The sequence below is a fragment of the Hemicordylus capensis genome, chromosome 1 (assembly GCF_027244095.1).
Source record: "Hemicordylus capensis ecotype Gifberg chromosome 1, rHemCap1.1.pri, whole genome shotgun sequence".
Taxonomy (NCBI): domain Eukaryota; kingdom Metazoa; phylum Chordata; class Lepidosauria; order Squamata; family Cordylidae; genus Hemicordylus; species Hemicordylus capensis.
Genome location: NC_069657.1, coordinates 58,448,001 through 58,472,220, shown reverse-complemented (window position 1 = coordinate 58,472,220; position 24,220 = coordinate 58,448,001). Strand labels below are relative to the sequence as shown.

At 44.1% G+C, this 24,220-nt stretch overlaps 1 protein-coding gene and 1 long non-coding RNA gene across 9 annotated transcripts in view; one reads left to right on the top strand and one right to left on the bottom strand.

Moving 5' to 3' along the window:
* Window positions 1-24,220, top strand: part of G2E3 (G2/M-phase specific E3 ubiquitin protein ligase) — a 108,093-nt gene that overhangs the window by 65,080 nt on the left and 18,793 nt on the right. For 7 of the 8 annotated variants that reach the window (XM_053282812.1, XM_053282816.1, XM_053282815.1 and 4 more), the window contains 7 exons: window positions 920-975; window positions 4,572-4,669; window positions 13,217-13,318; window positions 20,786-20,910; window positions 21,582-21,744; window positions 22,513-22,619; window positions 23,982-24,098. In XM_053282812.1, coding sequence (XP_053138787.1) covers window positions 939-975; window positions 4,572-4,669; window positions 13,217-13,318; window positions 20,786-20,910; window positions 21,582-21,744; window positions 22,513-22,619; window positions 23,982-24,098 — 749 coding nt within the window. In that variant the 5' untranslated portion in view covers window positions 920-938. Of the gene's footprint in view, window positions 1-197; window positions 350-919; window positions 976-4,571; window positions 4,670-13,216; window positions 13,319-20,785; window positions 20,911-21,581; window positions 21,745-22,512; window positions 22,620-23,981; window positions 24,099-24,220 lie in introns of those variants that run through there. The other variant, XM_053282814.1, reaches the window with a different exon arrangement.
* The window catches only part of LOC128339238 (uncharacterized), a 48,148-nt gene that overhangs the window by 13,706 nt on the left and 10,222 nt on the right, over window positions 1-24,220 (bottom strand). The window contains exon 2 of the long non-coding RNA XR_008312920.1: window positions 464-575. This is a non-coding gene — a long non-coding RNA (uncharacterized LOC128339238). The remainder of the gene's footprint in view (window positions 1-463; window positions 576-24,220) is intronic.

Here is a 24,220-nt window from a genome sequence, read left to right as displayed (position 1 = left end):
ATATAATCTTATGGGATGCCTTTCTGGAGTGCTTTGACAGCAACTTTATTGTTCCAGTTGACAGACTTTGTGACTTAACTGTCCAAAGCAAAAACCTTTGTGACCTAATATCTCATCTGACTGCTTGCCAGCCTACGGTGACACACAACACCACCTCTCTCATCCCCTCCCCTACCCCTCCTTCTTCCCTCTTTCTCTCTCTCTTTTTTCTCCCCCTTGCTGCATATTTTCTTATCTGGCTGAAGACTGAAGACAGGACTCTCAGCAACTTCACAGAGACAGAATAGCAAAGAAGAGCATTAGGAGCTTATTTTCTTCCAGATAATTTTGTACCACGGAAAGAGATAATGTATTTGCTTTTCTGAATTTCAAGCTTCTGTGTTTAATTTTTTTTTAAAAATTTCTTATTGGGTTGGATCCCAACTAGAACATAAGAAGTGTTCACATATGTGAAACAACTCACCTAGGAGGGGACAGGACTTCCATAGACTTCTCTGCCATCAGCAGCCTCCTGTACCTACCATACCCATATTTATTGGGATCTCCTGGTCCTCAAAATCAGCTTTTCAGGGAGGCTGCAGGATGGAGAAGGAGATAGGAAAACCTCAGTCTGTGAATGGGATATCATTCACGGTTCTTTGCATTCAAGCCATTATTTTATCTGTTTAATTATTTTGAAATTAATGAATTATTTCAGTAAACTAGTGATCAAAACAAAAACCTATGGCAGACTGTGTGTGTGTGTGTGTGTGTGTGTGTGTGAGAGAGAGAGAGAGAGAGAGAGAGAGAACAGTTAACTTGATGATTCTGATTTCTGTATTTTTTAATTTGAAAGAAAAGGATTAAATCATTTACTTTGCTAACAAGACAAATATCTGATAAGTTATAGATGATTTCTTTTTCTCCCTTTAATCAACAGTTGGAAGGAGAACACTAGGATGAGTGATAACATTCTTAACTGCTATCAAAACCGGCGTAAGTAGCTTATAGTGGAGTTTCAATGCTATAGGTCTTTTAGTTCAAAGTGTAACAGTTAACCTATATTCCAATCTTGTGACTGTGCAAACCCTCAAAAGAATTGTTTCTAATGCTTCTGTAGTTTTTATTCAAATTTATGTTAGAATGGCTTGGAGAGTGGACAGTTAGACTACGTTTATCTAAATAACCAATTTTTCCCACCCCCATACTTAATAACCCTGCTGGCACAATTGGTAATATTAACATGAGTTATATCTTCAACCGAGCACTGCAGTTTTTATTAGAAATCTGGCAAGGTATTTACTTTGTTCTTACAGTCCTTAGAAAAATAACTAGTCTTACTTTAAGACATTTATATCTTCAGCTAGCTTCTGTTGGTATTGCATTTCTGTGAAAGAAAATAAATCAACAAGCTAATGACACTTTTTTTGTTTTACTTCACATTCCAATTATCAATGAGAAGATTTAGAAATATATATTATGGCTGTCAAAAAGCCTAATGACAAGAACACTGTTTTGTGTGTAGAAGATCCCAGGTTCAGTCCTTTCCCAGATAGGACTGGGAAAAAGTTCCTGTCTGAAACCACGGGAAACTGCTGCCAGTCACTGTAGAGTGACAATGTAAGCTAGATAGTCTAATGGTCTGACTTGGTAGGAAGTAGCTTCATATATGTTTAAAAACAAACACACACAAACTAAAGTCATAATCTATCCCCATGCTTTATGACATCTTCCCCCCACTTTCTTGGCCAAGCATGTTGAGTTTCTCTGGTCATTACTTTGAAGACCAGTCTACACCTCCCATTTAGCATTCCTGTCCTCCTCAGCGCCACCTATGCACACTGCATAAGAACTCACAGCCCTGAAAGAAATGTAGACTCTTTGTCCAGGTCCACATTCTATAAAAAAACAACAACTCAATTTTGATATAGTAAACAACCCAACAACTGTTTCACAATTTTGAATAGATAAATTCCAACTTGGAAATACTCTATATTAGTAGAGTCAGTAGTCAGTAGTACTTTGACTTTGGTTCCTTACAATCTCTTGAATCCAGTTACAAACTGACTTAGTTTCATTTGCATGAGGAGTGGATTTACAAATAAAAATAAAATTCATTTAAAATTTTACTCTGCAACACGTCTCTTGAACTTGAGAGAATACTTTGTACCATTTCTTTTTTTGTAATAGTTCAGCTTAAGGAGCTGGACTGTTTTGGATGACACTGGGTCTGCCTGAACCAGTATGTGATCAGGATGTTGCATGCCCCGCCTTCTAGTGTGCAGGGATACCTTTCTCTAATACTTGTTACTAGCCGACCCCTCACAGAGCATCTGTGCGTTCTTTGGGGCCGGTGGTTATATCTCCCCCCCACACACACCTTCTGCCCCAGTCTCTGCTTCCGGGCTCAGCCGCCTCCACATCCAGGTGGGCCCACCTCCACCTCTGTCTTCTGCAGCCAGGCCTGGCCCGCCTCCGCAGCCAGGCCTGGCCCGCCAACGCCTCTGGCCTCCACGGCCGGCCGGACCCACAGCCAGCCGGGGCTGCCGCTGGCCTCTGGGGCTGGGCCAGGCCTGCCACCACTGCTGGTCTCCACCACAGCTGGGCCCACTGCCGCCATTGGCCTGCGCCCCAGCCAATCAGGTGCATCCGCCACCCAGCCAATCAGCTGGGTTGCCAGGACGCATCCCCACAGAGGCTGAGGCACATCTACAAGAATTAAATATATAGATAAACAAGTGTTAGCACACATAGAAGGGCAGTCAGATGACACCCACGCTCGCATGATTAGGGAACAGGAAGTTGCCTTATACCAAGTCTGACCCTTGGTTTGTCCAGCTCAGTATTGTCTTCACTGACTGGCAGCGGCTCTTCAAGGTTCCAGACAGGAGTCTCTTCTAGCCCTACCTGGAGATACTAGGGAATGAACCTGGAACCTAAATGTTCTTCCACTGAGCTATGGCCCCATCCCCTAAGGGGAATATCTTACAGCACTCTCATGTAGTCACCCATCCAAACGCAAACCAAGACAGATGCAACTTAGCAAGAGGTTCAATTTCACATGTCCTTGTTGCATTTTAAGACAATGCATTCTTCCTGAGCTCCACCACCTATTGATGGACTGGGGAGACCCATGTATGGCTGCCACCAGCTTGTCTGGTGGCAACTCAGGGCCAGGTCTTCTCTATAGCTGTTCTGAGACTTTAGAACATGCTCCCTGTCAGAATAAGGACCTTGCCATTTTTGGTAGCTTTCAAACAAACAAACAACCCTTACATTTAAAATTGTTTCAAATGTTTAAATTTATGTGTTGTGTGTGAACCTTGTGTAAGCTGGCTAAAGATATGTGTTTTTTGACAATACAGGTGGCCCTTGTTATTTATGAGGGCCACTCTGTAACTGTGAATAGGCGAATTTCAGTGTATTTTCACACCACAGATAAAGAAACCAGGTCTCTTGGACCCACCTGCGAATACATGGAACCATGTGTAATGAGAGCCACCTACATATAAATATGCAGAATAAATAAAATGTGGTGGACCAGACAAAGTATTGTATGTACCAGCCTGCTGTGTTTGTAGTTGAACGGCAATCATTAGTTAAACATTTTCATACAGCTTCACTGCTGATATGATAGCTTTAATAGACTGCAATTATTTGGGGGGGGGCTTGTATTGGTAATTGTGGTGTTTAAATGTTAAAATATCTGGAAAAATCAGTTTTTATAGGAACTTTCCTAACTTGTGCTAATATCAGAATTCATGGTAAGGATTGTAGATTCTGGTATTTCAAGTGCAGAAGTTTGGTCCTCCTGTGTGCTGCATCTTGATTGTATCTTCCCTGAAGTACAGTTTGCTTTGTCTACAATATTGTTGTAGAAATAACATTAATTGAAATGTGTGTCTACACTTAAAATATTGTGCAGTTCTGGTTGGTCTAAGTCAGGCCTGTTCAACTTAGGCCCCCCAGCTGTTTTTGAACTACAACTCCCATAATCCCCAGCCACAGTGGCGAATAGTCAGGGATTATGGGAATTGTAGGCCAACATCTGCAGGAGGGCCGAAGTTGAGCAGCCCTGGTCTAAGTAATAGAAATATTTTGTCTTCATTTCAGTTTGTCTTCTAATTGTATTCATTAATAGCCAAGAAGCAACATTATTTAACAGTGAGGCTAGGTTAGGCGTTTGTTTATTAAAAAAAAATCTTATGTATGTCTAAACTGCTTTTAGATGTTACAAATATTTTGCCATCTTTGAATTATTAAGGAAGTTCGCACAGTTGCTTTCTTCTCCAGATGAGCAGGCCCATCCTGTTCTTTAGTACGTGCACTGCCCATGTCTCATGGAGAAATTAAAGAGTAACCAGGACCTTGCACAAGTACAGCCAGCAACACTTTCCAGATGCTTTAATAGAAATAGCTGTGACTGTCATGTCAGTAGTGCTGTATAGGTCTATAGTGTGTCTTTACTTAAATATTGTGCAGTTGGTCTGTATCAGAAAGTATAGCTATCTTTTGCAAACTGCTTAATAGCAAAAAGAGAGGTAATACTTTAAAACTTCTTATGCAACTGAATTTTTTAAAAAATATTTTAGCCTGTGAATTCTGTCAGCGGACTGATGACTGTCCTGAAAAATATGGGGAAAAGAGGACTTATGAGGAATACAATCTCACTGTTCATTATTACTGTCTGGTAAGTATTTCCTGGGGAACCAGAGGAATTCTAGATGCTTATCAAAAACATCCAATTACAGAAAAACTTATTCTCCCTACTTGTTGCTTTCCAGTGGTCCAAACACTGGGGTAAACACCATCAAGAGGCAAGCTCTTCAAAGGACTTGCTGTGGGTGGAACTAGGAAGCACCTCCCATTTTTTTCTACAGGCCAGACTTCTGAATCCTCCATGAACAGATATAGGTTCTAAGTCTTGGTTTCCCTCTCCTCACCTGCACTAGGGATGTGCCCAAACCACAGTTCAGGCACTCTTAGGAAAATCAGAAAGGGAACTTTAAGGAAAAGGAGAGCAGCTTACCTGCTCTCCACCACCCCTTCCAGCTCCCTGCTGGGATGGCGTGTGTCCTAAAAAGCCCCATGCACCGTCAGCACACATATGGTACCCATGTATTCCCAAGGGGTATCTACTGCAGCTTCTTATCAGAACATTGAGAAGGTGAGCCTGCTGAGACTAATATCCAGTCTTAGACCAGGGATAGGCAACTGTGGTCTCTAGATGTTATTAAACTACAACCCCCATCTCCCTGGCCACAATTTATTGTTGTAGTTCAGCAGCTTTTCACTATCCCTGTCTTAGACACTTGCCTGTTTGCTACAAAGGACCATATATTAACAAGGCATATCATGGCCTTGGGATGGTCATTCATAGTAATGCTGACTAGGATGCCTGCACCTTGCACAATCCTAGATCCCATTCTTTACCCGTTCCCCCAGAATGGGCTCGATTCCAGGGTCTAACATGCTTGACAGGTAGGGGGCAGCCTGAAACACCATCTTGGTGCTGGTGAGAGAAGTTTCCCCCACCCACCTTTGCCCCTCTACCTCCTGGGCCTGTGTTCCTAGTAGCTGTTATCTTGGCGTACACAATTTCTGAACTGAGAACCTTTTCTGCCTTTCTCACCTGTTGCTTCTTTCATAGGTTCAACTCCTCCTTTGTCCCAAAAGTTAGCACTCGCTTACAAGGGGAACAGAGACATACCCTCCCTCTTTCTGTCCTGATCCTAAGGATGTGACATCTGAGATGGGGGTCCTGAAATCTACCTCTGCTAGCCCTTCAGGCAGGCAGTGTCTTGCTAATCATTTACAAATAAAAAAAGAGATACTGCACAGTCACACAGACTTGGAGGGGTCACACACTCTAAGGTGTAGCCACTATTTCTTCAAGAAATCTTTCTAGTCTAAGCCCTCCATTGGAGCTGTGCACTGGTATGCCATTCACACCCTCACTAGACATTGTTAGGTCAATGTGTTAGCATTTACTGAAGCAGCCTTCAGATAAGGCATGCTTTAGTGCAGCATTTGCAGTTGGTGAGCAGCAATGCAGTGGAGTGCTGCCAGACATGAACAAATGTGCAGAAAACCGATGTTGCCACAATGGCAAAGTAAGCAGTGTTGACCATGTTTCCAAGCGATCACAACCAGGAATGGCTAAAAAGTAGACAGACGAGACATGCAGCCTTCAGTCTGAGACCCATATGTATAGGCAGGCATAAGACTGGCAGCTACACCAGTATCTTTTTTTGGGTCCAGACGTTGGAGACCGAGGAGGAATGTAGGAGATGGCTCTGACTTCTGGTAGAGAAGTGAGCTGGAAAAAGCTTTTAGTTGAGGCCATAGAAGGAAAGAAGTGGCACACAAAGTGATGCTCTTATAGAAGACTATGGGGAGATACAATAGCAGTCTTCAGATAACTGTCACACAGAAGCAGGAGTGGGCTTATCTGCTTTTGAGGGCAGGACTAAAGCCAAAGATGAAACTACAAGGAGCAGATTTAGGCTAGACATCAGAAAAAATGTCTGCCTCATACAATGGTGGGCTCTTCTTCTCTAAAAGTGTGCAAACAGATTCTGGATAGCCATCTGTCAAGGATGCACTGAGCAGGGGGTTGGACTAGAAGACCTTCAGGGTCCCTTCAACTCTTACATTCTATTATTCAACCAACCCCAAAGATCAGCAGTCACATGTACTGTATATGTTAAGGGAGAGTGGTGTGCCATATTGTGGTGTGTATAAGAATTATCTTCTTCCCCACAAGCTTTCATAATCTGGATTGTGATCCATTGTAACCATAAGGAATGAATTCTGTGCCTGTGCAGGGACCTCATGGGCTGATTGATTAGCTCCTCTCAATGCCCCACCCACCTGCACGTGCTGTGCTGAGTCCGTTGAAATTGGCAATTGGGCGCTTCCATTCCAGTTTCTCTTTGATTGCCTAAGCGATCACACCTCATAGCTGTTGCTCCTTGAACTAGAAACTGTTTGAACTTTTGGCTTGAACTCGGATTTGGACTTGTTTACGCGTTACTCTGAATGGACAAACTAGTTAACAGATAGTTTGCCTTATCGATTTGACCTTGGAACGGAATTTGGACAGCGTTTGTTCTAAACGGACAGGCTTGTTGAAAGATCGTTGCCTTCTTGTTTTGACTTGGAACGGATTTCGGACTGTGCTTGCTCTACGGACTACCTGGTTTGGTGAGAGATTATTCGGCAATGGAGGTGAAGAAAACCTTCAAAAGATGTATAAAATGCCAGGCCAAACTGCCGTCTACAGATTACCATGATGTATGTTCGCTGTGCCTAGGAGAGGAGCACAGTACCACAACTTGTAAAGTTTGTTGCTCATTCTCGAAACAAACTAGGCAGAATAGGGCGTTGCGCCTTCGGGCGGCTTTGTATGATGAGGCCCTCCGCACGCCGACGCCTCGGCCGAGTGCTTCGCCGGACTCCCCTTCAGTGTCGGGTGCTCGATTGGCATCGGGCTCCCCGGGGCCGGGTAACAGCGGAACTGCACGACAGCAGTCTAAAACCGCGTTATCTAGTGCTGCAAAGACAAGACTACAGAAGCGATTTTCAAGAAGCCAAAGGAGGTTTCAAAGAAAGGAAAACACAAGAATTGAGATCGCTGTTTGAAGGAAGAAGCTAAGGGCTTGGATGCACAAAAGTTAAAGGCGCATCATACCCCTTCCCCAGTGTCTGCTCAGGCTTTCGATGGCGATTCGGACGAGTCTGCCTCGACCTCAACATTGGCTATGGCATCGACGGCTTGGATTCCGACTTCGACATCGACGGCACAGACCCAAGGGTTAGCAACGACATCAACGTTGGAGATTCACCTCCCTCTTTCAGCATCGACAACTACATCGGTCTCAACATCGATGTTGGCATCGGTGACACATCAAGCGTTCTCAATCCCGCCATCAACATTGACAGTGCCTGAGCAGATTTTCAGTGGACCCTCGACATTGACTTCGACATCGAATGTAGCTATGGGGAGAAGGATCCCTCAGCTACTGTCTCCAGCGCACACCCCTTTTCAGTCCCCTTCAACACCAAGGACACCACGTTTAACTATGCAGGATAGAGGACTTCGTGAACTACTAGACTCAGCTTCAAGCACTCCTTCAGGGTCTACCTTCCAGGGGTTCCTGAGCACGGGACTGGATGAGGATCGTGATGAAGGGGAACCGGTAAGGTTGCCTAGAACCCCATCTTACTCACCTTTACATGTCCAGAAATCAGGAGTAGGGGCACCTGCTCTAACACCTGCAGGGGCAACCCTCAGTCCAGCCTACCCACAGCTGCGGTTTCCGCCACACTTTGCCAGCAGACTATGCGGATTACCTGCGTTGGAAATCCTTGCAGGGATGTTCTGCTATACAACCAGGGTCACTATCTCAAGTACCCACTACTCAGCTGCTGCCAGAGCCATCTCCTCAAGCGTCAGCCAGCGGCTATGCTACCAGAACCATTCGTTCAGACACAACCTGAACCAGTGATTCAGCCACATCCTGAACCAGTCATTCAGTCTTAACTACCATTCGTTCAGGCACAACCTGAACCAGTCATTCAGCCACATTCTGAACCAGTCACTCAGACTCAACTACCAGTTATTCCACCACAGCCACCAGCGGCACAACCGCCACAGATTCAAGCACCAGTTAGGCAAGCTTCAGTTAAACCTAGTGAAAAGAGAAAGCGGAAGTCGACCCTTCCGCCCTCAGAGCCGCCTTCCTCCCCAGGTGATGCTAGCATAGGGGATGACTCTGGAGCCAGCTCAGAATCGGACAATGTCAGTTGACGGTCAGACCCCCCGCTCGGATGTTCCGCCTAGGCTCTCTACTTCGCCAATGGAAGAATTAAAGGCTTATCAACCCTGATAAGGGATATAGCAGAGGCGTTAGGAATTGAGCTAAAATCTCCTGATGCAGATGTTGTGGACCCAGTGTACAATATGATGGGAAAGTCTAGATCTTCTCATCCAGTTGCACTCACTATGATTCCCGCGATCAGCAAAGCATAGGCATAGGAGGTCCTAAATGTCACGACTCCGACTTCTAAACTATTAGAAAATCTATACAGAATCAGTGAGGAGGAAAATACTTATCTGCTACGCCATCCAGTGCCCAACTCAACTTCTATGACACCTGAAGAGTTCCAGTGGAAATGTAACGACACCTATGAGAGGACCACGGCAATGACAAGGCAGCAATTGAGTGCCTTCAAACATCTCGTGGAAACGGAGTCTCATACAGTGGTTACAGCAGTAGGCAAGTGCAGGCATGAATGGCTGCATTCTGCTACTCTCCAGCCGGACATGAAGGACAGGGTGGAATCTCTGTCATTTGATGGAAAGTGCTGTTCCATGAGGATGCAGATGCGTTTATGGAGACTTTGAAGAAGTCGAAATTTACAGCCCGTACTCTTATGGCACCCTCAGGTGGGGCCAGTTCTACATCTAAGAATCGATCTTATTCTTGGCAGAGGCCCAGTAGATTTCAGGACAGGAAGGTTTACAAGAGGCAATACCGGCCCTATCAGCGCAATAGGGGGTATAACCAAAAAGCAAAAGGGAAAGCAACACAAGGACGCTTCCAAGCAGAGCTTTTGATGGGACTGTTCGTTCACTGCACAACCTTGTGAAACCTTACAGCCAAACCACTGGTCCAATCCCACCTCCACCAGCAAACCTATCCAGGACCCCCACCATCAGTCCTGTGGTTGCCAGAAATACCATCAGACTGGCAAGCCATGCCCAAGCATGGCACAATATAACATCAGATCGGTGGGTCTTGCATATAGTGCAGATGGGATATGCGCTGGAATTTGAGACCAAGCCTCCATTTTCAGGGCTGACATACACGCCGGCCACAGAGATACTTCAGGAGGAGGTCAAGGTGTTGCTGGAGAAGCAAGCGATTACACCTGTGCAGTGGGCGAACAGACTGACGGGGTTTTATTCCCGTTACTTCCAGATCCCGAAAAGAGATGGCGGGATCCAAGCTATAATGGACTTGAGGGGTCTCAGCTGTTACATTCCGACCAAGAAATTCAGAATGATCACCCTGCAGTCTATCTTCCCCTTTTGCTTCGCGAAACATGGGCAGTAACACTAGATTTGAAGGATGCCTACTTCCATGTCGGCATCCAGGAGAACCACCGCAAATACCTCAGGTTTACGGTGGGAAGTCAGATATATCAGTACATGGTGCTCCCGTTCGGTCTGTCAACGGCACCCAGAGTATTTACGAAGGTGATGGCAGTTGTAGTAGCCTACCTGATGGCACAAGGGATGATGGTCTATCCATATTTAGACGATTGGCTCTTGGTCAATCACAACAGGGACCTCTTGAGGCAACAAATACAAAAAGTAGTGCATCTGTTGGGAGACCTCGGGATCAACATCAACTGGAAGAAATCGAATCTCAAACCGATGACTCGGGTGAGTTTCATTGGAGCAGTACTAGATTTGGAAATAGAGAGAGCGTTCTTGCCATTGGAGCGCATTTGCCAGATACAATCGCTCATCCAGCAATTTATGGAAACCCCACAGCAACCGGCTGTACAGATTCAAAGGCTGCTGGGGCAAATGGCTTCATGTACCACAACTGTGCAGTATGCATGGTTACACATGAGCACACTACAACTGTGGTATCTCCGCAACTTTCGCCCCAATGTGGATAATCAGAACATGCGCTTGGCAATGCCACTGGTGGTTTTAAAAAGTTTACGCTGGTGGATGGAGGATCGCAATCTAATTCAGGGTGTGGGATTCGCGACATGAGTTCCCACGTGTCAGGTGACAACGGATGCATCCTTAACGGGATGGGGGGTGCATTGCTTAGGCCACTGCATCCAGGGGACTTGGACGCAACTGCAAACTCAACAGCACATCAACCACTTGGAGTTGATGGCAGTATTCCTGGCACTCAAGGCATTTGAATCATTGGTCACAGGGGAGACTGTGCAGCTGCAGCTGGACAATACGACGGCGATTTCCTATATCAGTCACCAGGGAGGGACAGTCTCCTTGAGTCTGACATTGTGTCTGCTCGTCCAGAAGATATGGGATTGGTGCATTCAACACTCAGTCTACCCGGTGGCAATCCACATAAAAGGGGTGGACGATTGCTTGGCCAACAGCCTCAGCAGGATCACCAACCATGGCCAAAGGCACGAGTGGGAGATAAAAGCAGTATCTCTCAGAGAGGTGTTCAAGGACTGGGGGGTCCCCTCGATAGACTTGTTTGCAACTCTTGCCAACAAAAAATGTGTCAACTACTGCTCTCGTGCAGGCGTAGGCCAGGGCTCCCTAGGAGGTGTGTTTCAACACACCTGTAATGTGGATCTACTGTATCTTTTTCCTCCGCTGCCTCTATTAGGACAGACAGTGGCGCAGGTGATGAGGGACAAGGCGAACTGTATTCTTCTGATCCCTGGTGGCCACGCCAGCCGTGGTTTGCCCCGCTTCTGCAGTGGTCGGGGGCAATTTCCACAGATTCCCACACAGAGCGGACCTGCTGCAAAGAGAGCAAGGAAAAGTATTGCATCCCGAGGTCCAGGCTTTGAAGATGACTGCTAGGAGAATCAGGTTTTGAAGGATATCCTACTAAATAGCAGGTGTGAAACTACAAGGTGCAACTACGCTTGCAAATGGAAGCGTTATCGATCTTATATGAGGGAAAGGGGGATCAAACCCTTGCATGCAATGCCACGCGAGGTGTTGATGTACCTAACTTCGCTAAAGCTAAAGGGCCTGGCCAATGTCTCTGTTAAGCTGCATTTGGCTGCCATTTCAGCAAAGCATAAAGGCTGGGATGGTTCATCTGTGTTTTCCCACCCAGAGTGTAAACATTTCCTAAAAGGCCTCAACAACTTGTATCCGCCTGTACGTCCTCCTATGGAGCAGTGGAGTTTGTCTTTGGTGTTGTCAGCTCTTACGGAACCTCCATTTGAACCTTTGGCAACAATACCCATTAAGCTTCTGTCATTGAAAATGGCTTTCCTGATAGCAATCACGTCGGCAAAACGTATAAGTGAATTGACAGCTCTACGTATGGATAAGCCTTACACACAGTTCTATCCTCACAAGGTTGTTATGCGGCTTGATCCACGCTTCCATACAAAGGCAGTGACTGAAGTTCATTTGAATCAGGAGATAATCCTGCCTACCTTCTTTCAGAATACAGACACAGATTTGGAAAGGGCACTCCACACTCTAGATGTGCCGAGGACTCTTCTATATTATTTGGATCGGACCCATGACTTCTGAAAGAGTAGAAAGCTTTTCATCTCATATAAGGGACGTTGTAAGGGCCGTCTGATATCTCACCAACGCCTAACACATTGGCTAGTGGAGCTTATCTTCCAAGCCTATAAATGTCAAAAAGTGACACTGCCCAAAACAGTATGTGCCCACTCTACTAGAGCTTATGCAGCGTCAGCAGCCCATCTATCGGGCATCAAGATGTCAAATATCTGCACGGCGGCCACATGGTCTTCTCAACTACCATTCATCAAACATTACGCTATAGATTTGAGGATGCCAAGAGAACCAAATTTTGGGAGAACAGTTCTTAAGAGGGTATTAGTGTAGGCTGTGGGTCATCTGCACCCACCTCCATAAGGGGGTAAGCTTGCTAATCACCCATCCCTTATGGTTACAATGGATCACAATCCAGATAAACAGGTTGCTTACCTGCAACTTATGATCTGGATGTGATCCATTTTAGCCATAAGTCCCTCCCAAGCCATCCCCGCTGCAGAATCAGTTGGTGGAGAGAGACGAATTATCTTGTGGATCGTCCCTGTGGGCGGTCTGCGAGAAACTGGAAAGGAAGCGCCCCAACCGCCAATTTTAACAGACTCAGCACAGCACGTTCAGCTGGATGGGACGTTGAGAGGAACTAATCAATCAGCCCGCGAGGTCCCTGCGCAGGCGCAGAACCCATTCCTTATGGCTACAATGGATCACATCCAGATCATAAGTTACAGGTAAGCAACCTGGTTTTTTTTAGTTCACAAGATGCAGTCCCAATGAAAAAGCACAAAGAAACGGATGACAAGATAAAACTCTACTTAGTACACTTCAGTTCATCTGAATTGTTCACCCAAAAGTCAGCTATCTCTGCAGTGTTTTGAATAACCCGTGTCTCTAATGTAAATAGTTAACACATATATGTTAGTTCATTAATGTCAAATGAATAAAAAATTTCTCTCATCGTAGTTGATGTCAAGTGGAATTTGGCAGAGAGGTGAAGAAGAAGAAGGTTTTTATGGGTTTTTACCTGAAGACATCCAAAAAGAAATTAATCGAGCTGCAAAACTAGTAAGGATATATAATTTATACTCTAAACTGTTTCAAAGGCTTTTTTTGTCAGGGACACATAATGCCTACGCACTATGATAAAAGCTGTTGCAGTGGTAGAGTTCCAACTCATTACATACTTAGTAAAGTTCAAATTATATGTTACATTAAATATATAGTTTGGGTTTGTGTGTACATGTACTTAAATAACACACATTGGGGAGTGGGGGATGGCTTGATTAGGACTGTGGCATATGAAGAAGGGATATTTAACCTTTTGCCCAATTGTGACCTCCTGCTGTTTAAATTTTTTAAAATGTAGGCAAGTCAAACCATGCTTTTAACAGAACAAGTAACACAACATATTCTAACTATATTTGTACATCTGTCTGACTACCTTGTTGTAATGATTTTCTTTTATGATATTAGAGGCTGTTCTTTAAAAATAGTTTTGTTGTAAGCTGCCATTAATCCATACATGAAGAATGGTGGCATATACATCTCTTAAATAAATCTGAAATACAGAGAACTTGGATGTAGCAAGTTATGGAATTTTGAATTTTTCTGGTAACTTTTGTTAACCTCTTAATCTGAATGGTGGCCCAGTATCATTTCCAACATTGGGCTTTGTGCCTGCGCAGTAGCCACCGCAGAAGGATTCATCAGCTCCTTCAAGTGCCCTGTAGCCATGCCCTTCACGCATAGAGTGTGCTCATTATCTTTTGGTGCCAGAGTGCTGTCTTCATTTCATTTCTGTCCATCCTAGTGTGTGCTTCCTCAGTCCTTGCTCTTTAGTCCTTGGTTAGAACAAATGGTTGTATACATTGATTACTTGGCTTTTTTAACCTTCTGACTGTGTTTGACTTCGTTTGTTGCCTAATGTTTGGATTTGGTGGTTTGGTTTTTGGCTTTGGACTTTCAGACTGCTCTGACTTTGATTTTGCCCTGCATTTTGACTTGTTTGCCTCCAGTCTGAAGGACTCAAGAAAGGCCTTTTAAGAGGTGTTCCTTGTGCTGTGGAACTTTTCCTCATCTAACTGACATGATTTGTGCCTTTTGTACCTAAAGTAAAGTGTGCCGTCAAGTCAATTTCAACTCCTGGCGCCCAAAGAGCCCTGTGGTTTTCTTTGGTAGAATACAGGAGGGGTTTACCATTGCCTCCTCCCACACAGTACGAGATGATGCCTTTCAGCATCTTCCTATATTGCTGCTGCCAAATATAGGTGTTTTCCCATAGTCTGGGAAACATACTAACAGGGTTTCAAACCGGCAACCTTATGCTTGTTAGTAAAGCATTTTCCCACTGCACCACTTAAGGTAAGAGAGGACCATATTGTCTTCTCCTATAAAATCTGCCTTGCCTTTTTGAAGCAGACCTGGAGAAGTCAGGGAGCTGTGGTTATGGGCCGCGCTGTACGAGACTGCCTTGCACCCGCCAACCCCGATGCTGTTGACCTTGTCAACGTCAACACTTTTGAAGCTGAGTTCAACTCCGAAGGTTCCATCCAAGGCTTCTGGTGCTTTGAAGAAGCCATGGGATCTCCCTAAAGAATCCCACCATAAGAAGCAAAAGCACAAGGACACTAAAACTTCAAGAACAAAGAAATGCCCCCAAACATCTTCAGTTTTGGTGTCGACCCTGTCTTCAACCATCCTCCATCTGCTGTACATGCTTTCACTTCCAGTCTCAGCACCATCTACCTCAACATCAGCATCGACAACTGTTGAGCATCGCTTCACTTTGATAAAGTCTTCTGCGTCACAACGTCTATTAACTTCATGAGTATCACTGCTGCCTATTGCTGTTCAGGTCATCTGTTCCAACTCATCATCATCTTCTCCTGGAATCATCAAAAGACCTTCCCCACCACTGTTGACATTGAGTGTCCTATAGACTCCGACATTGGTGTCAATGTCCTTCGTTGCTCCAACTTCAGCACTGATCTCTGCAGTTCATCCTTCTCCACATCCAGCTCTCCTATCATCATCATCATCTTTCATTGACCGGGCACGTCATCCTTCTACCTACATGACTTTGCTGGCCTTTGGTACCGAGTTTCTGTTGACAGCATCAAAAAATTTTCCTCCCATACCAGACTTTAATTCTGTCCTCAACTCTCTTTTTGACTTTGTCGGGCTCAACCTTCAAAGGATTCTCTCTACACAGGCTTGATATCGAAGACAAGCCTGACATTGGGATTCAGTGAGTGCTGAAGACACTGCATCAGCTGCCAAGATGACATCTGTTGCCTCTGCTTCTCATTGTCCACCTCAATGAAAGGAGCCACTTAGTTTTTCATTGCTGTCTCTTCATATTGAAGAAACTTGGACTACTGGAACTCTCTAGGCACTCTTGATCCCAGCTACATCCACAGGATGGGGTGGTTTTGAGACCCGATGTATGGTCATTCACCTTCTCTGCCTTATGACTATAAAGAGTTTCGTCTATGGAAGAAATTGAAGTCGTTGAAGAAATAGAAGTCGTCTTCTGCATCTTGGGGACAGGCCTCTGGATCGCCCCATGGATCCTCCTCCTGTTCCTCAACCTCCACCATCCCAACCTGCTGCTGCTTTTCTTCCACTCGCTGCTCCATTTCATACTCCCCTTCCACCTGTGGACCCTACTGTACCTTTATCGCCTCCAGATGCTTCTACTGTCCCAGACAGATGTGCCTCTGATGAGGATTATGTCTCAACCTCCAAATCTGATGATGATTCCACCATCAAGAATTTCACCTGATGTTAATGTCCAGAACAACCCTTTGGACCCTTCTGCCAAAGAGACCAAGTCCTACAAGATCCAGGTCTCAGAGATGGCGAAGGTTCTTGGGCTGGAACTGAAGTCACCTGCTAAGGCTGTTGGCGATCCAGTCTACAACTTTGTCTTCCACCACTATGTCCACTCCTGGTGCCTTGTCTATGTTACCAGTCCTGGTTAATTCGGTTAAGTCTGCTTGGGAGGCTCCTGCATCTACTTCTCACAGACTGGATAACTTCTGTAGGATGCAAGCGGGGGATTGTAAATTTTTATTCAAGCACCCTACTTGAAACTCGTTGGTTGTGGATTGTGCACTGTTCCAAATTGGATAAAAAGCACTAAGCTCCTGTTGATGAGGGTAGGAAGTTGGACTCTATGGGATGTAAGATCTATTTCTCTTCCTTCCTCTGCATGAAAATCTCCCAACTACATGGACTGTATGGCCAAATTCCATTCTGTTTGGGAAGGCTTTAAAACTGACATGCAGAATACTCCTGTGTCTTACAAGCACGATTCAAGGAGCTTCTCTCCAGGTTGGCTGATATAGCCTGCTAGTCTCTCAGTACGGCCAAACATCTCACCAAGACTAAGTCACGCTGACCAGTTTGTTGCAAAGACATGCCTGGCTTCATACGTGCCCACTCCAGCAGGATATGAGAGACAAAATTGAAGATTTGCCCTTTGATGGTAAAGCCTTTTCACTGCAGAAACAAGCTATGTCATGGAGTGAATGAAGAAGTCCAGGTTTACTGCCCGGACTTTCACTTCTGCTATTGCTATACCTCATTCTTACTCCCAACACTTTGGTGGGCCCGATAGGCCTAGGGTCCCCAACAATCGATCTAAACAAAGGGACTATCATTGTTCTTTTCATCAAGGCCAAAGACAACTTTTCTCTCAATGTACAAAACAGAATCCGAAACCCAGAGGCCCAGACACCTCCAAAAAGAACCTTTGACATCATACCCTTGCCCATTGCTCTCGCTTCTTCCTCTATCTGGCTCACCCCCTATTTAACACCCTGATGTTTTATCGCCTCTGATGCCTGCATGCTAAGTATCATTTCAACCAGCTATGCCATAGAATTCCTCACTTTGCATCCTTTCTTGGGAATAAAATATCCCCCCACAACTCCTACACTTCAATGGGAGGTACAAGAACTCTTATCCATAGGAGCTATAGAACAAATCTCACCAGAGACCCAATGGGTAGAGTTTTACTCCCAACATTTTCAAGTTCCAAACAGAGATGGCAACCTACGTCCTATTCTCGACCTTTGCTCCCTGAATGAATTTATACACACTAAGAAGTTTTGGATGCTGACATTGCAGTGACTCCTTCCCCTGCTGTCTGGAGAGAAGTGGTTCACCACTCTAGACCTGGATGCCTATTTTCACATTTCCATCCACTAGAAATATCTACGCTTCACCATAAGAGGCCAGGTTTTTCAGTACATAGTTCTTCCTTCTGGCTTGTCCATGGCATCTCACATGTTCACAAAATGCATGAGTGTTATAATTGCTTATTTGCAAACTTAAAGGATATCCATCTTCCCCCTTTTTAGATGATTGGCTACCCACCTCACACGACAGAGATCTTCTTTTGGTCCATATTGTCTTGGTTCTCTCTCTATTGGATACCCTGGGCATCCAGATCAACTAGAGGAAGTCCGTATCTTGTCAGTGCTCTCTTCCCTACATAGGAACAGTACTCAGTGAGGACCTCAAGTGAGCAATCATCCCTCAAGACCATCAACTGACAATTCGGAACACTGTTTACTCTTTCTGCTCCAATCCAACCCAGACTCGCAATCTGTGCAGCACCGCTTGGGCCTCATGGCTTCTCGTACATTAGTGATTGCCTATGCAAGGCTACATATGTGACACCTACAGCTATGGCTGCTACCTGTGTTCCAACCAAGTGTGGACAATCAGGGTCTCAAACTGCTGATTTCCAGGCTGTCTTGGACTCTCTTCTGAGTGGACTCTGCCAAAGAACTTCAGCATGGGTCTACCATTCCAGCCTCCTATGCTTTCAATTTCAGTCACTGCAGATGCCTGTTTGACACTGTGCAGGCCTTAACTCTTGAGGCCTTTGGAACCAACAGCAGGCATCCCTGCACATCAACGTCCTCAAGCTCATGGCAGTCTTCCTGCCATGAGGTCATTTCTTTCTCTCTTGACTGGAAAAATGGTCCAGGTGATGCTGGACAGCACAATGGCCATAACATATTTGGGGGCACAATCGGGGGGCACAGTTGTCCCTGTGCAATCTTGCCTTTCAGATTTGGGATGGGTGTATTCACCACCAAATCTACCCCTTAGCTCTGCATCTAAAGGGTGCCAACAACATTTTAGCAGACCACCTCAGCAGGCAAACCAGCACTGCTTGGCAGCATGAGTGAGAACTTCATGATGACACCCTCACTTTTATCTTTCGATGGGGGCTCCCCAAGTGGGCTTCTTTGCCACCCAGGAGAACAAAAACATGCCCACTTTATTGTTCAAGAGCTGCAGTGGGCGTGGGGTCTCTGGGAGATGCTTTCCAGATTCCTTGGACAGGTGGGTTTTTCTACCACTTCCTCCTACTATCCTGGGCCATGAGTAAAATATCACTCCAGAGGACAAAATGCATTCTATGTGCCCTATGGTGGCTGAGACACCCATGGTTTCTTTTTCCATCTGTCTAAGGGCTCCCACCGTTATCTTTGGCACCGTCTAGACCTCTATCAGAATGACAGCCGGGTTCTTCACCACAGCCTCTAGACCTTGATCATGACGGCGTGGAGGCTGAACTTTTAGATAATATCCTCCTTCACAAAAGGAAGGCCTCCACTAGGCATAACTACAGCTGTAAATGGAAGAGATTTTCTATTTATGCTCTGGTTTCGACTCCTCCACAGCCTGTCAAGTTTGTACTTGACTGTCTGTCAAGTACTGCTTTACCTCATTTCTATCAGTCAGACGGGACTGTGCAATTCCTCTATAAAAGTTTATATGTCTGCCCTATCCTATCCGCTATGCACCCTGGTTGTGCAAGTGTTTCCTAAAGGGCCTGAATAACGTTTTTCCTTCAATCAGACAACCTGTTGAACCCTAGAGTCCTTTCTTCACTCATTGAAGATCCCTTTGAACCCTAATGTTCAGCCTCCCTCAAGTTACTTACCTTCAAAATGGCATTCCTCATTGCCATCACAAGAGCGAGAAGGGTTAGCGAACTCATCACCTTGAGAGTTGACATCCCCTATACTACCTTCTATCCGAACAAGGTGGTGATGTGTACTGACCCTGTCTTCTTAACTAAAATAGCGTCGGATTTTCATATCAATCAAGACATTCTTGCCCACCTTTTTCTCCAGCCCAGTGTTAACCCTTGAACTTTCTTTGCATTCCTTGGACGTTCAAAGAACTCTTGTTTCACCTGGCCCGCACTAAATACTTCTGCACAAAAAGACTTTTTGTGACTTTTTAGGGGTCCCCCTAGAGGCCAACCCATCTTGGGGCAGAGCTTGTCCTGGTGGTTGGTATGAAAAACAAGGACTTACTCTGCCTTCTATGATCTAGGCACATTCCACAAGGGCAATGGCCACTTTGGCTGCTCATCTCTCTGGATTTAGCATCACTGAAATCCGAAAGGCTGCTACTTGGTCTTCTGATCAACCCTTTATCAAACACAACACCCTTGAGATGCGCTCTGTGGCTGAGGTTAGTTTTGGGTGTTCAGCCCTTAAGAAGGTTCTTTTAAATCCCGCCTTCTTTCTTTTGGGAGCTAGCTCAGTATCAGGAATGATACTACTCGCCCAGTATCAGGAATGCTAATAGGTCGCCACAAAAATAAAAAGGTTGCTTAACTGTAACTTTTAATCTTTTGGTGGCCCAATATCATTCACAACACCCACTCAGCCTCCCTGCTCATCAGATGATCTTACCTTCTTTTCTTGCTTGCCACTTCTGATTAAGCTTCAACTCAACGTCGTCCATCCAGGAACTGAGGAAAACAGCACTCTGGAACCAAAAGATACCGAGCACGCTCTACACGTGAATGGCATGGTTACAGAGCGATTCAAGAAACTGATGAATTCTTCTGTGGTGGCTACTGCACAGGCGCAGAGCCCAATGCTGTGAATGATACCAGGCCATCAAAAGTTACAGGTGAGCAACCTGTTTTTCTTTTGATAAAACACATTAAAGGAAAGGACCAAACAGTGTGGTGATGGATAGAACTATGAATTATTTAGCAATAGCACTTACATTTATATACCGCTCTATAGCAGGAAGCTCTCTAAGCGGTTTACAATGATTGAGCATATTGCCCCCAACATTCTGGGTACTCATTTTACCGACCTCGGAAGGATGGAAGGCTGAGTCACCCTTGAGCCCCTGGTCAGGATCGAACTTGCAACCTTCTGGTTACAGGGCGGCAGTTTTACCACTGCGCCACCAGGGGCTCCATATGGCATGTGGAGCCCCTGGTGGCATGCCATATGGAGCCCCTGGTGGCATGCCATATGTAACCTGGCTTACATATGGCATGTTATAAGCATTTGTATGAAACAACCGTTTTTGCTTTTCTATCTTCTTTCTTAATCCTTGGAAATAGTTCAGGATTTTAAAGCAATAGTTGTCTATCCTATTAAAACAAACACAGAAGTAGATAAATAGTATTGCTTTTTAGAATCCTAATGTAATTTTTACTTCTATAGCTCGGTTTGTTTAATTGTTTCGTTTTAGAAATGTACTGTCTGTAAGAAGAAAGGTGCTTCAGTTGGTTGTGTGATATCCAGGTGCAAACGTAGTTACCACTTTCCTTGTGGGGGAGAGAGAGGATGCATTTTCCAATTCAGGGAAACTTTTCCGTAAGTTGTCTTCTACTAAAATCTGCATTCAATCCAAAAAATGAGTTGTTACTTCAAAAGTAACTTAAGTATTAGTATTATGCCAAAATTCCTGTTGAGATTTATTTAACAACTTCATGTTAACTTGTCAACGTGCAAGGGCAATCTTTATACTGAAAAGATATGGTCAGCTTTTATTGAATAACCAAAGCTCCGAGTTTTCCTTTATCTTACATAATAAAATGTTGATGCTCTGAGCTGCTCTGACACTATGGTCCCAATAGTACAAATGTAAGCCAAATGTTCAAGGCTAAAAATTTGACATGAGATAGTAAATGGAAGTGAGAACTTCTTTACTGGCTGTTATCTCTTGCCTTTTTGGTCACTTGTTTACCAAAAAAACACAACAAAACCCACAAACCTAAAACATTTTTCTTTTTATTTCTCTCTATATGCAGAGTTTCTATATACATATCCACAGGTGACCATGCATCTAATAAAGTAGGCTCTGGCTCACAAAAGAACAATCATTTTGAAAGTGCCACAATACTGAAGGATTTGTTTCTAAATCAAATACTAAACTAATTATTGGCAGTACTGTTGGCTTTATTAGCAGTATTTAGCATTGACTATGTACCATGACATTTGTGCTGAAGATGGTGTGATTAGATGGAATTTTGACTCTGTTTAAGGTCATATTGCTGGAAACATCGTCCCTCTCAAAAACGTCCCTCTAACCCTAAAGGATCCTCACAATGTACAATATGTTTGGAACTGATTGAACATGCACCATCATATGCCATTTTGACAAGTCCATGCTGTAAAAATGCTTGGTTTCATAGAGAATGTTTGCAGGTATGTCCTTAATGCCATAATACCAGTATTTCTTTTGAACATAAAATATAATAAACATGCTGTCAAATAATGAAATAGGTCTTGCTAGGAAAATTATTTATTTATTTATTTATTTATTTATTTATTTATTTATTTATTTATTTAGCACATTTTTATACCGCCCTAACCCAAGGATAAAAATCCTGTTTAACAGTAGAATAGTCTGCCTTGTGCAGTGGCGGGATCTTTTCCCTAGAGGTTGGATAACCATCCGTTAGAGATACACTGAGCAGGGCATTGGACTATATAGAACCTCCATGATCCCTTCCAATTCTAACATTCCATTATTCTTTGAAATAGCAAAATAAGAAACCTGTTGGCAAATCATGTATATTTGGCATATGAGAACAATGCATAATAGTTCATTTTAGAGTAACATAAGCAAATAAAGACAGGCCCTGCCTCCAAGGAACTCAGTTTAATTTAAGATGGGAGGAAAGAAGAGATGAATATGAGAAAATGCAGTTGCATGTGCTTGGGAAAATCGTCTGTTAGAAAACCAGAAGAAAATTGTAAGACACACTCCAAACTTGATATTTTGCAGATTTCTGTGTTCTTACCAGATTCTTCTACCAAGCATTCAAAGTCAGGTTCTGTGTGCAGGTCACATTCTGGATATGAATATTAGTATTCATTTCACTTCATTTTATTCAGTATAAATAAATAGTGCCCCATCTCCAGGGTAAATGACTATTTTACTAATTGCTCATTTCTCTCTTCTGGTCCCAGTGTCAAGCTCTGAGTGCAGGAGTTTTTTTCTTTAGATGCCCAGTATGTAATAATAAAGAGAAATTTCAGAATGAAATGTTGCGAATGGGCATCCATATTCCGGAAAAGTGAGTACTTCTCAAAATATTCTGAAATCTCTAATGTATTATCTGGGGCTGCAGTGTGTTTCACCGGGTTATATTGACAGTAGGAGCAGTGCTCTCTCTAATTTTTTTCATCTATGTGCGAAATGAGTTTTGTTCTGGGCAGCAGTATCAAGGCAGTGTGCGCGCACATGCATTCAGAGTGGGGCCTTCCTGATTCAATCTGAGTGAAATCTAAAATTAACTGTGGACATTAAAAAAAAACTTGTGTGCATGCCTTAGAGGGAACACTGAGTAGGAGTTCTGTTTTTTCTTCATAGAAATCAATATTGATATTAAGACAATGTGAATATATGATGGAAAATGTACAGAACTTAAAATGCTTAGTGCTATAGATAAAATTTATAAGAATCAGTGGTTAAGAACTAGAGATGCATGTTATGGGACCATGAATTGGGACTGATCCCAACAAAATAAAAGTTGGATTCAAATGCATAATAAGACCAGTGGTCAAATCAGATACAATTAAATAGTCTATTTTATATTAGAACACATTTCCTCTTTATAGATAGATGATTTACAACTAGGAGCAGGCAGGCAAAGGACAGTAGCCATGGTTTGGTCAGCACATACATCATGCAGAACTATAATTCATGCCAGAAGGAAGGTGAAAAATCATTCCAACGAGGAGTGTGCACCCTGAAAAAAATCTCCCTGTCTTGTGGGGTGGGGAGAATGGTTTGCAGAGAGACATTAAGGTCATTCTCACAACCAAAACATGGGTCAGGGTGTGTGTGTGGGGGGGATGAACCTACCCCCCCAAAATGAGCAAGGAGCTCCTCTTCAGTGCACCCACATGATCCACACTGCTCCTGGAGGCCAGGAAAATGAGTCCCGGTCTCCAGAATCCCATAATGCACCGTGGGATGTGCACGGTACATTGGCAGATTCCCCTGTGAGTCAGGTTCTCTAGGCGGCCAACTCATTGTGCGCTCAGGCTCCGTGCTATTAAACTGACTATTTAATATCTAAGCATGCACACACGATCCCGAACCTGGGGTTGAAAGTCGGGCTAACAGCAGCGGACGTGTTGGGCTCAGAAGTGATTCCAGCGCTCTACACAAACAGCCCAACCCAGGCTAGGCTACCCTAGCCTGGATTGGGATGCTTGTGTGAATGGCCTCAGTGTTGATTTTGCACTGATCCATTAAGATTGTTAGCTGAGAGGTCTGAATTGCAAAAGGATAAACTTACTGACCAGAGATACTGACTTCTTGCAGATACATTCTTCGCACATTTTTGGATGGTCAAATTATCTGATTACAAGTAGTTTAACAAAAATGGCTAAATTTGCAGTGTTCTTATTACAAGTTTGGATGTTTCCAGAGATGCCTCCTGGGAACTTGAAGAGAATGCATACCAGGACCTTCTTCAATGTTACCAACACTGTGATATCAGAAGATGCCTCTGCAAAAATGGGAGAGACTACAATGAGCCTGATAGGTACAATATACAATTCTTGTTGATTTTAGGTGTGTAGGTTAGTACTGCAGTTCACAATTCAGTCAAAAATGAGTTGGACATGGTAGTGGCCACATAATTCCATTATATATAAAGCCAAAGAA